Raw genomic sequence first — 15,065 nt, forward strand, 5'->3', positions numbered from 1 at the left:
TTGATCATAAAAGGAAAAGAGATTACATTGCCTCCGATTTGTGTCAAGGAAGGTTGAACGCATTGCATTGTGGGATTTACGTTGCAGTATTCTCACATTGGGCTCTCATTATATATTGCACAATCTTTGCACAATATATTGGAAAATGTAGAAGGTCATCCAGAAATTCCAAGCATACAGACAACTGTGCACTGTGTATATACTGCAAAAAACAACCACAGACTGCTGTTCCAGTCAATACTGTTTTCTGACTTTCAAACGTCTTTTTTTTTCCCACAATTTTTTTTAGTTTCGCAAATATTTTACATAAGCATAACAAGCATAAGCATAACAGGTCATCCTGACCTTCCATGTCAACCATTTTCTGGCCTGAGATGGTGTCGCTTTGTTCTACAGTATAATGTTTCTGTTATAGTACACATCTTTTTTGTGTGTGTGCAAGAAAGAAACTGAATGCAGTGGAAGTGTTTTAGCTATAGGCTCCAACCATAGGGGGCGCTATAGCAGGCGTTAGCATAAACTCATATTTTTCCACAGTCAGTTTTCTGTTTCAGATCAACTACTGTCATAGCATAGCAACAGTTTAATTAGGCTTTACTATCTGTCTCTGTAACAGAATTTCCCCCTCAGGGTTCAATAAAATATGTCTGTCTATTCAAAGATGTCCTGCATGTCCCTGAAGAAATTATGCTTATTTCCACTGTGTGTGAGAGTACGTAAAATATATGCAATTGAGAAAGCGCTATATCTTGTCTGTCTTTTATATTCAGAATTTAAATCAACCAAGTGATTTAATGTGAATTATTATGAAGTGCTTCTGCAGTAACGCCATTTGGTCCAGAAATGAAAAGCTGTTTCTAGTGTGATCATTTCCCTGGTTAAACATCACCTGATTTATACTTTGTTTTTTTCAAGCAGAATCCAAACAAAGGCATCCAAAACCATCAGCGGTGAGACCACATTTCTCTTTAATGTTCTTTAGAAACAGATTTTGAGTGGTGTTTCATAACAGACAGAAAGTTTGAGTCATGAAAAAGGGGGGAATAAAGATGAAGGACAGACTGAGGAAGACGGGAAAGGTGTTAACATGGTGCACTTGTTTGTTCAAAATTGCAGTTTGACGACAATGTACAAAGAAAAAGTACATGAATACAAAATAACTTCATCCTTCCCCGACAATGTTACACACACAGTCTTTTGTTAGCACGTGACATATTCTCAAACAAATAAATGTTCACAATGGACATGTCATAATAATTTCAGTTCACTTTTGTATAAAGGTAAAAAGTCTTTAATGGGGACAAGTTAGAGGTGGGGAAAGTGCTATTACCCTACCTGTCCAGAGGGGGCTCTGTGATTTTTTTCATTGACGTTTGATATCTCAGATTTAGAATGTCAATTCAGACATGTGTTCAATGGCTTAACAGTGGCAGAGGTCAGAGATGGTGAGTGACAGACATGCTTTTCTATGGCTTGCATGGATTAATCTGGATCACAAGGATTATTACCTCAGAACTTGCGTTGGCTTTCTGGAACTGTTCAGTTTGTACTCTTAAAACCTGAATGGGAAATGGCATTTTTGGGCCATGGTTTCCCTCTGGAGTTTCTAATGGGTTTTCAGAAGGTAGTTTTTGATTTATGAGTAAAATAAAGCCTGTGGTCACCATTATATTTGTCACATTTTGTTCTATACCATAAATTTATTTATTTTTTTATAAATGCTTAGTTGCTAACAAGTGGCTATATAAGGACTACAGTGGTTGTTTGGCCCATCAAGCATGCAAACTCACATTCTTGTGGTACCTGTAGTTGTAGTCCCTATTTAGCTACGTATTTACAAAGTTAACTTACTTATAAAAAAAAAACAGTTTACAACAATTCATGTTGCAGGTGTGACGATGTAACTTATGTACGAAGAACAAGTCTTTTCACATTATTGTTAAAATCCCAAAAGGGCCATTTTCATCTGTTGCTCTGCGAGAGATTTGTCTGCTCCTTTTCTCGGTGTTATTTATATGTCGTCAAGAAAGTCTAAATGTTTGAGATGTTTGCCCTCCTCCATAGCGATTTAAATCAAAAACTGCTATTCCAGAAACCCGTTGGAACTTCCTTAGGGAATCTATGGCTAATTAGTCTTCCAGTTTAGCCTCAACATCATAACTCTGCACAGCTCTATTTCCCCCTTTGTGAGACATTTCATTTCCCCAAACTGTGTCATGTGCAGATACTAATGTAGTGTTGTTGTTTCCCTTCTAGGTTAGCACATTATTGCAGCTGAGTAACAGATAACACATGAGGCTTTTTGCATGAGCTCCACTTGACCTTTTCATGTCTAAACTTTTTTCTTCCAGTTTTTATGCAAAATACTATCTTAAGGGCACAATCAACGAATAACAACACGCACAAACCCAGAGCCATCCCATAATCCTTCATAAACTCTACTTTTTCTCTCACTGACCTTAAAGTATGCCAGCATAGCAGCTTCAGAACAGTAGAATGCTAATTCACCATGCGAACAACAACTTTTGGTTTTGTTGGATTAACGTGCTAACCCTGTTAGCATTTGTTGGGGCTGTGTGAACTAGCTTTAATGTGCGAATATTGCAAATGCAACCATTTTTCTTATATATATGTAAAAAAAAATAATTAACACAATCCCTCTCCTGGGTTGTCATTTTTATCCTGTCTGGTGCTAAAGGTGTTGACAACAACCCTCCCACAGAAACCGCAGAGATGCTAACACATTAGTGCAGCAGTCCATGTACATTTGTGTAAATGGTATGTTTATGTATTTAGCTCACACTCCCCTCTCCTCTGGGCTGCAGCCTGCGTTCAGGTCGAAGGTAAGGACAAGGATTTGGAGGTTTTAATGGTGGTAAGCTTGACCACAAAGGGCTGCTAATTATTCTGCAGAGGTGCGATGTACAACTGAATGTAGTTAATAAATGCACAATATATTTTTATTTTTTTACTGAATATGCCCTGGTAAATCAGCAGCAACAGGGAATGGTGTAAAAATGGTGATGATCGAGGAGTAGTCCATTTAGTGTCCCTCTCTCGCCCACAAACTCCAGAGTGTCTTCGCATCTCCGGATTAATTCCAGGCCCGTAACTTTGCACAAGTCCTCTGTCCCTCAAAAGGGGCTCGCTGACGTACACATGTACACACACACACAAACACACACACATTCGCACACTGAAGTGTTGGAGCCAGAGTAGACAGAGGGCTACGTTTTCTTCGGTAAAACCATTTGTACAGGCTTCCACAGGCTCAGCGGAAAATAAGGGCAGTGAGACACACCAATAAGTAAAGAGGGCTGATGAAATAAGGTGCCAAGAGGGACGTCGCCCTGCTGCTGTTTGTTCTTTGCACATTACTAGGGGGCCCCACCGAAGTCCTTGGGATGCACTTGTTCTTACGTCTTGGCTTTGACTGGTCATATTTGTCGCCCGATTCCTTGTTGGTTAAATCCTTTAGGTTATACACCTCATTCGGACCATTGCCCTGTCGGGTGCGATGCCTCGTGCAGTTCCTGTTGCGTCCCGACTTGGGCGGTCGAGGGAGCGGTGACGGGGAGGTGGGGTAGTATTGATCCTGATGTGGCAGGTGAGGATGATGATGATGATTGTGTGATCGGTGATGATGATCTTTCTTCAGCGACACCCCCACGTCCCCTTGGCTGCTGGATTTGCTCTGGTGGAGCGACTCCGAGCCCGTACAGGAGGGAAGCTCTTCTTTTGTCAGCCGTTTCAGATCCTTTCCCGCCAGCTCTGGCGGAGCCACGCATATTAATGAGGAGGTGGAGCCACGGAAGCGCCGCAGCCAATCCCAGAGCGGCACGGCCTTGCAGTCGCACTCCCAAGGGTTGTCGTTGAGACGCAGGTACTCCAGCGCCGGCAGCTGAGTCAAGCTCTCGGCTGGTAGCTCAGGTAAGGAGTTGTTGAACAGGTAGAGAGTTGTCAGGCGCCGCAGGTCATGGAAAGCCTGTTTGTGAACCCACTGGAGCCGGTTCTGATGCAGCAGCAAGCGATCGAGGGCCCCTAGGCCACGGAAAGTGTTCTGGTGGAGGCTCCACAGCCGATTTCCATGCAGAAATAGATGGCTGAGATTCAGCAGATCAATGAACATGTCATCTTCAAGAAACTCCAGCTGGTTGTTCTGCAGAACGCCAAAATAAACAGCAACAGTCAGTAGCAGGCTCAGAAAAAGCAAGATATGAATATACAAAGCAATCAGTTTGTTTTTTGATGAAATGTCCTGTTAAATTTAGTCAATCTCTCATGTGTATTCATTAGTTTTAGTCTGTTTACAAAAATAGCTCAATCAAATTTTAGTTTAAAATGGGTTATCTTTTTTTTTTTTTTTATCTTCTGCGAAATATAAGAAATGTTTTTGTTGTTGATGAGATTAGATGATGTTGATGAGATTAAAACTACAAATCATCTTAAGAAAAACACCAAATCAAATCATGCGAATGTTTCTGTGTCCTCTTCATAAAGGCAGTTCAAAGATGACTCTTTATATTGGATATATTAGATTTTCCCTTTTCATTTATATTTCTGTTATAAGAATCTTTTTGAAAATCCAAAGTGCCTTTAATACATTGTGTTCTCAGGACAATGTATTGAAGGTAAATATATATTTGCATGGATTGGAGAGTGATTAATATTGTGAATTTATTTTTATCTAATTGTTATTCGCACATGCCAAACAACCCCTCACAGTAATCCTTCCTCATCTGTATGGCTCTTTTTTTTATTATCAGGTTTTGAGCTATATGAGAGGCTAAACACTGTGAAATTGGGACGAAACAAGCCGAGCGTAAAGCACTGTATGTTCAGGTGGGAAGGTACTGTACAGTTTTGTCTGCTATCCTTGACATATGTTGCTTCCAGAATAGAACATTTTAGATATATGTTATATATATATATATATATATATATATATATATATATATATATATATATATATGCATTATATATATATATATATATAAATTCATCTATTTGTTTTAAAAAATTAGGTCAGCCAATTTAATAATACAGTATATGTGAAATGCATGCTATATATATGTATGGCACTTTTGTGTCAAACTTTTTAGATTACAGTACATTTATATTTTTTGATACCGTTTTTCTACTATGTAGACCTTGTTCAGATATATTAACCGAAATACCCATAACCTTGTGCATATGCTTATGAAACCTCATAAAAGGTCAGAAATATTTAACCTTAAACATAAATCAAATTCCAAGAGCCGTGTGTCCGTAATGTTCTTTGCCCCTGAAGAGTATGATACCTTTTTGACATTTTCATTAGAACGAAATATTATCTCTGGTCATCATTTTAGTGCAGCACTTCTTGCTGCCAAGGCTGATATTGAACATTTTGAGCAGATCTTATCTGGATTTATTTGGCAAGTCAGATGATTCCTAAGCAATGGTTCAAACCGGGAGCACTGCCAATCTAAAAAAAAAAAAAAAGTATCCATTCAAGAGGGCATTTTAGCTTCCTTAAAAGCGGTATTGTATCCAGTCAGATTTCTTAAAGTGTCAGCACAAATGTGCCAAGCGTCTTATAAATTCACACTCAATTTGGCTGAGGAGGACCTAAATATGATATATTTACACAGAACATCAGACACATTAATATGAGGTAAAACAAAGGAATCTTAAATGGTACTGTAACTATTTCAGTTCCATTGTTCCATTCTCTATAGATGAGTTATTTTGTGCAAAAGGTGCCATTTCCAGTTTCAGAAGGGCATTTTTCTTATTTTCAGCATTCTATGGGGCAAATGTGTTTGTTAAAGGGATAGTTTATCAAAAGATGAAAATTCTTTCATTAATTACTCCCCTTCATGTCGTTTCAAACCTGTAAGACATTCGCTCATTTCTGGAACACAAATTATGATCTTTTTTATGAAATCTGAGAGCTTTCTGTCCCTCCATAGACAGCTACGCAACTACCATCTTGACGCTTCAGTTCATAAAGAGATCGTAAATCTAATCCTTATGAATTTGAGCGGTTTAGTCCAAATTTTCTAAAAAGACACAATCGTTTTATATGATGAACAGACTGAATTTAGGCTTTTGTTCCCATATAAACATCAACTGCGAGAACCAATGAGGTTCATTCTCTTGTGTTACGCAGCACGTTTGAGCATCCGCAAGAACCATTGAGGTTTGCTATCGCGCGTCAAGCAGGTTCAGTTGAGCTTCTGCTGAATGAGAATAAAAGCCTAAATCTGTTCATCATATAAAGCAATCGAGTCTCTTCAGACAATTTCGACTAAACCGTTCAATTCATATGCGGTCTATAAAACTTTTTAAAGTGTCAAAATGTCAGTTGAGTAGCTGTCTGTGGAGGGACAGAAAGCTCTCAGATTTCATCAAAATGATCTTCATTTGTGTTCTGAAGATGAACGAAAGTCTTGCGGGTCTAGAACAACATGAGGGTGAATAATTCATGACAGAAGTTTCATTTTTGGGTGAACTATCCCTTTAATACATTGTAATGTGCCATATTAGTCTAAATTAAAACATTTGGTAACACATTCACTATTAACTAGTTGCTTATTACCATGCATATTACTACCATATTGACTGTTTATTAAAACTTACAAAGCACATATTAAAGCCTTATTCTGCATGACCATATTCTACATCCCTGAACCATAAACATAACCACTACAACAACTGAATGTGAATGTGCTCCCTAATCTAAAGTGTTACCAAACATTTTAATATTATTTGATATTATTTCTAAAAAAAATGATGCCTTCAGAAATTTGACATGGATTAATTTGAAATTTCAGAATTTATAAACATTTATGTTGCTAACTTAAGCTTGCTTTGAAGGTATAGCGAGGAGAAACTGGCGTTGTGACTTGTCAAATAAGGCATCTTTATGAATCTTGATGTAAAAAGTACCTATAATAGCACATAGTAAATGTTGACATCAGCTATTCCTTGTTAAAATTATAGTCTTACATATCTGCTGTATAAGAGGGACATAAATGGCACTGGTTTTTAAAATGTCTATTTTTTACCTACCTGTAAATAGAGATACTGCAGGTTGTGCAGCCCTTCAAATAACCCAGCGGGCAGAGTGATTAGGCCACAGTGGTAGAGGTGCAGAGCATGCAATCGGGTCAGGCCCTGAAAGGTGTCAGAAGCCAAAGAGCGGAGGTGTTTGTTGTCTCCCAGATCGAGCTCCTCCAGGCGGGTGAAGCCCATGAATGTGGAGGGCTGGATATATGAGATATTGTTGGAATAGAGCCAAAGCATGACGGTGGTTGGGCTGAAATGGCCCTGCAGCAATCGCTGGATCTTGTTGTTTTGCAGAAAGACTCGCTCGCTCTGGGCCGGGATTTCTTCTGGAACCACCAGGAAGTTGTGCGCCTGGCAGCTCACCGTGCTGGGAGAGTCGTAGCAGATGCAGTGACGGGGACACGCTCGGGTCAACTCTAAACCACACAGCACCAGGAGAAACTCCAGACCACAGCCTATGGAAACACAGAGACAAAAAGATCATTCAATTAAATCAGTGCACATTGGAGTATTAAGAATTTCCAGACTGGCTTATGCAGGTTTGTGCTGGGGTGGGGGGGGGACTCAGCTGGTTGACTTTGATAGTCAAGATAACGCAGCCCAAAATACAACATATGCCGGTGAACAACTATTTCTAGTAAAGTTATCTTATTAAAACAGTATTACGCTTACCCATGGATCTGATTATAATTTTGTTTGATTGTCCAATTTAGAAATAATTAGAAAAGTCAAGGTCAAGAATTAACACCAAACAAATGTGAGTGTAAACAAAGCTTTATATGATTAAATTTCAATTATGTGATTGATAATCTGCAATGATGGGCTATTAATTCTATGTAGTATATTATGAATATCTGTATAGGTATACAAATCATTACGACCAGTTCTCTCAGATCAATTGATCTGAAAAGATCCGACTCAAAACAATTACTAATTTCAACTTCTAGAATATTAAAGTCGGCCTATATCACGTAGTATCTTATATAATATATTATATAGCATATAGTATATTAAAAATACAGCAAACAATATAAACAATACTAGTCAAACTTTTCTTAAATTTTTGTTTGTAATATGTTACGGTAATTATTTGGATTTAGAATGATGTTAAAATAGGAAACGGGTAGCCTATTTTAAATTGTAACAATGTATTTTCACTATGTTTGATCAACTAAATGCAGCCTTGGTGAGCATAAGACATCCATCCATCTGCAGGAGTACAAAAATAATCAGAGCATGTTATATTCATTTTCCGCCTATATCTATAGCCATCTCTGAATATACCTGGCCCACGAGGCTGAACTTTAAAAGCAGAAAATCAATGTTAAAGGTTACAGAGGAATTAAATGCAAGCACACATGAGCATTTGTGTGTGTGTGTGCATGCAACAGATCAGAACAAAAACCTCCTTGAAAGAAAAAAATATGCATGTCTGAGGGTGAGAGAAAGAAAGGGAAGGAATAAGAATACATGATAAAACCATGAGGATGAGGTTGTGATGATGGGCGCTGTTGTACAAGTGAACGTTAGTGGCTCAGCATTGATTCGCCTCTTTGATGTCGAATTGAAATGGGAATGAGAGAGAGGTTTCGAGGTGCACCGCAGTGGGAAGTGTTTTGAGGAAGAGATGGAATACATTTCGAGCGCACAAAAACTAAAAAGGATCAGTTTGCTAACAGAGACTGAGAGAGATTGATATTGACAGAGACAGTAAACTTGCACAGAGAGCTGAGTGATGTGGCATAATACAGGGTGTTCTGACACTGATATGAAACATTACTATTCTCTCACACACTCTCACCAGCAGGAAGCGTGACAGGAAACTGTTGTTTAAACCACGGGTAGTATTAAAAAGACGGTTCACCCAAAAAGGAAAATTATGTCATAATTTTCTTATCCTTTGTTGTTCCAAATCGGTGACTGACTTTCTTCCGTGGAACACAAAAGGAGAAGTTTGGGAGAATTATTCTAGTCAATAAAATGAAGGAACACTGAGGCTTTAACACCATTAAATCATCATAAAAATATAGTTAGTACAATTTGCATAAAGTTAATCGTCCCCCCAAGTGGGCCATTAACCAGATTGAGATCGAGAACTCCAAAATCATATCAGTGCAGTTAAAAAAACAAATCATCCAGACCACTTCTGCAAGCTGGATTGATCAATTTATTCTGAAGAATAAAAAGAATGAGTAGTTCTTGAATCACGATCTGTTCTTTCATGAATGAGCCAAGGAGAACTAGGGCAGATGTTGAGATTTTAAGTGACTAATAATGACAATTTGTTTATTTGTAATTAATTTTAAAATTATTACAAGTCTTCTGAAGAACCCAAATCATAAAGACCACTTTATAGTGCGTTTATGGTGCTTTATTGTCTTTTTTATAGCTTGAAAGCCACAGTCACCCTTCATTGTAACAGCATGGAAAAGAATGCAGCTTAATTCTTCAGAATTGTCTTTTTGTGTTCAACGGAAGACAGGAAGAAACGCATGAGTAAATGAATCTTTTGGGTAAACTAGTCTTCTAAGCTTGTTTAGAAGCGATGTCGGGTCAATGTCATTATATTCATATTGCGTGTGTTTGTACATGCCTAGACATACATGATTGTGTTTATTTAAGATTACAGTGATCTCCTCTGTATACACGCACTCGACGGATGACCTTTTTCAAGCAAGCTTTGTTTCAAACAGCACCCGGTGCCTAATACAGCGTGAAATCTCACACAGCCTCGAATGACATGTGTAATCCTTCGCATTTAAATGTTTGCATTTCTATTTGACACCAGGCTTTTTTTCCTCTCCTGAATGTTCACTTTGCTTTATCTTTATTACAGCAGTCCAACAACGGCAACAAAATTATACTCTTTGGCCGGTGAAGTGAAGTGTATTCTTCTGAAAATGAACGCTGAATACACAGCTCTATTGCTGGCAGTATGAATACAATTTGTCTGAGGATTCTCTTTATTTGATTATGAAAATGGACTCCGGTCAAACCAGCGGGTATTACCATGCTGTATTACACCTGAATAACTCTTCTAGACAGTGTGTCTCTTTATCTCATTCTGTAGGTTTCTCTGCCTCAATGCGCGCACACACACACTCCACGTAATGCACAGGAAGGGCCGGCGAGCATGAAAACGGTCATTTAGAAGCGTTAGATTACTAACACTTAAATAAAAGGTCAAAGCACGTCTTCTTTTCCCCTGAAGCAAATGAAAATATATTTGAGTATCAGTTCTATGGGTTACAGAAAGGTTAAACAGCCCTGATTAAAGACCGCCTGACATCATAGCACCTGCTGGCGAGAACTAGCATCCATTAACTGTCCGGAAGAATTTCAAACAATTTGAATTTTACCCTTTAGGCAAAGATCATTATTTTACTAGTAATGAAAGCTCAAGATTGAATCGATTTGCTGAGAGCTGGTATTTTTATGCCATTTATGAATGTATAGTTGAAATGGGTTATGCAAGACAATTTAGGGTTTGCTAACTATCAGGCCGATTGAAATGCTAGTACATTGCTTTTGCAGATTTTTTTTCTTTGCAAAAAAAAAAAAAAATTAACACATTTATTCAGCAGAGACTTTGCTGAATTGGTTGAACGCGACAGTTAAGACATTTAACCATGTATGTTTATACGGAACTAATAATGTTTCAAAAGATTCCCATTTCAAATATATACTGTTAAAGTCTCCCAATAATTGTATCCCTCAAAACTCATTTTTGATCACCAAAATTACATATTTAAATGTTTTTTCCTTGAAAAAAATCTTTGTGCCTTAAATAGCTTAAATGTAACTCTACACCCTTGCCTCATTTAGTACACGCGGTTCAAAGAATATGCAAAATAGCCCCGCCTCCACTCACTCACACCAGCTCAGAGATCCACTCGTTGACGATCACACGTTGACCTGATTGGTTACAAGGTAGTTTGTGACGTCAGAAACACCAGCGATTTTCAGGTTTTGAGACTGTCTTTGGTTCACTGCAGTTTTAAGGAGAAAATACTCAGCAATGGTGCTGACTTATGAATTTACACATGGTTTGTCTTTAACATTAAAAGCTTAATTTTCACCACAGGGGTCTTAATCAAAGAAAACCTAAAAAAAATGCATCAATGTTTCCACAAAAATAAAGCCTTTTATATATTATACAACTTAACTGTATTTTTAACCAAATGTTTGTACGCTAGTGTATAGTAGTATGAAACTAAACCTATATATTGTTAAAAAATATCTTGTTCTATGTGTGTGTGTTTTAGTTCATTTAGGTTCATAGAGCAAACTGTTCAATTATACTAGTTTCCCATTAGCCTGTAATATGCCAATGTTCAATTATGCATTTTTATACATTTTAATTATAGATTTTTAGTGTCACAAAGTCATGTCAGCATGTTAGAGCATGTTAAATACATCCTTATTTCACAATGATCGTCACCACTTTTCCCATTTAATAACTACATCACTTCATTTATCCCTTCTTCATTCCCATTTATTCCCTTTCTCTCTCTTTCTCTTATGTCTTTTTGACTGGATTTCAATTAGTTCCATATGTAATTGGGATGTTTTATCTGTCAGCATAGTGACTTTTTTAAGTATGTGGTTGTGTGCATTTTACTTGTTTATTGTCCGTAGACTTGAAAATGCACACATGACAAATTGCACACAAATCTTTGTATCCATTGTCATTTGTTCTCATTTTTCATTCGCTCTTCCATAATGACCCTCTAGGATTTTTCTCTCTTATCACATAACAGAGGCTGCAGAAATCCCTCATTGTTCTGGGAGGCAGAGAAAAACCTTCCGGTCACCCCTTGCTCTATCCTATACCCCCACCCCCCACCCCACCCCACCCCCCGTCTCATACATTTGGATTATAACTCTGGTAGATAATAAGTGCATTAAATATATTATGATGTCTCTTCTCATTAGCAAGATCCAGCCACCGGGGCCCCTACCGTTTGGGCCCTAGCTATCAAATTCACTGAGAACATTTCCTTTTATTTCCACTGAGGATATTTCCCGTCACAGCAGAAATATTGTGTTCATGTTAGCTGTAAGTAGACTCATGCATAGAAAGCTCAACAGAATTCAAATATGTCCTTTAAGTTCTGCATTTTCCAAGTCCCTTGTTTGTTTGTTGAATAAATATTTTGATTAATTTGATTATGCATTCAGCTACTATGTAATGTACAAACACAATTTCAAAGGCAATTCATAACTATTTCACATTTTGGCGAATTGGTGGCTATCGTGTGAATTCATACAACCTCATTTGTACGTTTTCGTGCGATCTGCTTGCGCCCCAGTGGCAGTTATGTTTAGGGGTGGACCTTCATTACTTGCTTTTTCTAATAATCATACGTTTTCGTATGATTCACATCGCCATCTCGTAACAGTAAAGTTTTCCCGTGAGATCAGGTTGAGTGTATAGTATAAAGGAGCGGTCACTTTAGCGAATTTTCAGCGGAAAAAAAGTTAATTGTCTATTGTCAATAGTGTATCGAAGTATGAAGCACAGATCATACAGAAGTCATTTTCAAACCAAGCAGCTTTCCGTTGGTCAGCACGGTAAATTCACAGGACCAACTTGAAAATGCGAAACTGGGGATTTCTGTCAGAGATTTTGTCAGTGAAATGTTGTACGCTAGATTTGACCGCACGTAAAATTAAGTTACTTCAGCGAAATGGCTAAATAAAACACAAGTGACAGGCCTTTCAGTTCCAGTTCCCAGGGACCGTTAGTATTGTTTCGCTTAACACATTTCACAGTGTTTGATTTACGGCTAAAATTAGCATAGAAAATGGCTGCTATAGTAAGTTAAGCTCATAATTAACTCAGGAACTTTCAGCTTAGATTGTATTCCTCCTCCTCTCAAGTGCGTCTGTCATTATGGATGTTATACATCAAACTACATATTTAGTTTTTTTTACCCCGCAGGAGGCTGGTGTAACAGTGCCGAGAGTGGGTGTAGGCAGCGGTGACAGTCTGAATAAACGCCGTGGGGAGAGTGGACACACACAAGCTGGGGTAATGTTGTGCAGAATGACAGAGAAAAGATCCACACGGAGATGAATGACTACAGACTGGCAGAGAAAGTGCAGAAAGGTTGAAATACCACAAAAGATCTGTCTGTGTTTGTGGGCCGTGCGGCACAAGGAGCTCTATAATAACTGGAGAAAGCTATCCATTAGAGTTCATCTTACTAACAGTTTTTTGGCTGGTGCATGTGATTTTGAAATCTGCTTATTTAAAAATTTGCTCATGGGAATTTAGCAGAAAGGTTTGCGAATGTCATGTGAATGGTGTAGTTACGCCTTCTAGCCAGCAGGGGTTAACTGGGCCATGCTAAACAGTCAAAGCATGTCCTCTTGGTGTGACAGCACACCTTCTCAGTAATGGATTGAGTAAACATCTCCGGACTCTGCCAGACCTATCGAATTGGCCAAAAAATGAGAACAGGATTCTGTCTGTGTGCCAGCATGTGCTGTTGTCTGTCAAAATGTCCCTCCATTTTAAACCACTCTTATTTCTTTCCATCTCGCTCTTGCTCTTGCTCTCTGACACGTCAATGTGAACGACACAATAAAACAAGATCGCTGCCATTACAATCAGCAAAGCTTTGCAAAAGTGCACGATTGATTTTTGATGACTGACAGCTTTGTTGATTATAATGGGAGCGATCGAGTTTTGTCACGTTGTGATGCACAGATGTGAAGTGTTGCAGACACTCTATTTCTTTTCTTTCCACACGTACAGTATAGATTCTTGAGAAAGCTCAGATAGAACGTTTTACAGATGGAAAGAGCCAGTTCAGTTTGAAATTAAATGGAATATTTGTCATTTGTCAGTCAATAATATAAAAATATAATATAATAAAAAAATATTATTTTTTTATTATATTATAAATAAAATATAATATAAAATAAAATTTATATTGAATTGGTGTACTGGATAAAAAAAAGTGTATTTGTTTTGTGTGTGTATATATATATATATATATATATATATATATATATATATATATATACCATTCAAAAGTTTGGGGTCTGTAAGGTTTTATTGATTGTTCCAGGCTTCAGTGTCACATGATCCTTCAGAAATCATTCTATGTGCTGATTTGTTGCTTGAGAAACATTTCTTATTATTATAGATAGTGAAAACTTGTTGTGCTGCTTAATATTTTTGTACAAACCGTGATACATTATTTTCAGGAATCTCTGATTAATAGCCAATTTAAAAGAACAGCATTTATTTGCAATAGAAATCTTATGTAACATAAGTATACTTTATGTAAATATTTTACTTTTGATCAATTTAATGCGCCCTTCCTGAATAAAAGTATGGTCTGAGTACAAGGAACATTACATTATACTATATTATAAGTAACATTATAAGTAATACAGTAGTAGATAAATGGTTGAAGGAGAGCAAAAGTGATATGAACAGCAATTTCTAACCAAATGGGAATGTGTTTATATATACAGTATATGTCGCTATATATCTACTATATCTAGCACTATTATTATTATTATTATTATTATTATTATGGGATTCTTCCATTGCACAAAAGGTTCTATATCAGTGGAGGGTCACTGTCCAGCACAGTTCAGCTCCAACCTCAGTTAAACACACCTGAAGCAGCTAATCAAGCTCTTAGGACATACTAGAAACTTCCAGGCAGGTGTGTTGAGGCAAGTTGGAGCTAAACGCTGCAGGACAGTGGCCCTCCAGGAGCAGATTTGGACAACCCTGTTCAATTTAGTGCAAAAAGTTTAAATTTTAATAAGAACTGTTCACAAAGTGGTTCTTCTATGGCATCTCTGTGAAAACCCCATTTTGGAACCTTTATTTTTAAAAGCGTAAGTGAGTATTATTATGGGTTGTGTTTTGGGTCCGCTTCCGTCCCATGATGCCACACAGCTGATGTCTTGTTGCAGAGAGACTAATTGAAAGGCCGGTTCCAGGGACGTGTTACTGACTCTCTGCACTCGTCTGTCAGTACGTG

General features: G+C 37.7%; 1 protein-coding gene across 1 annotated transcript in view; it reads right to left on the minus strand.

Moving 5' to 3' along the window:
- Positions 1-949: 949 nt before the first annotated feature.
- The window catches only part of rtn4rl1a (reticulon 4 receptor-like 1a), a 106,949-nt gene continuing 92,833 nt past the window's right edge, over positions 950-15,065 (minus strand). Inside the window, exons 2-3 of the mRNA XM_079861361.1 lie at positions 7,057-7,508; positions 950-4,159 (exon numbers count right to left, since the gene is read on the minus strand). Of these exons, the coding sequence (XP_079717487.1) occupies positions 3,272-4,159; positions 7,057-7,508 (1,340 nt within the window). The 3' untranslated portion in view covers positions 950-3,271. The remainder of the gene's footprint in view (positions 4,160-7,056; positions 7,509-15,065) is intronic.

This window comes from Squalius cephalus (genome assembly GCF_949319135.1).
Source record: "Squalius cephalus genome assembly, chromosome: 24".
In the NCBI taxonomy this organism is placed as follows: Eukaryota; Metazoa; Chordata; class Actinopteri; order Cypriniformes; family Leuciscidae; genus Squalius; species Squalius cephalus.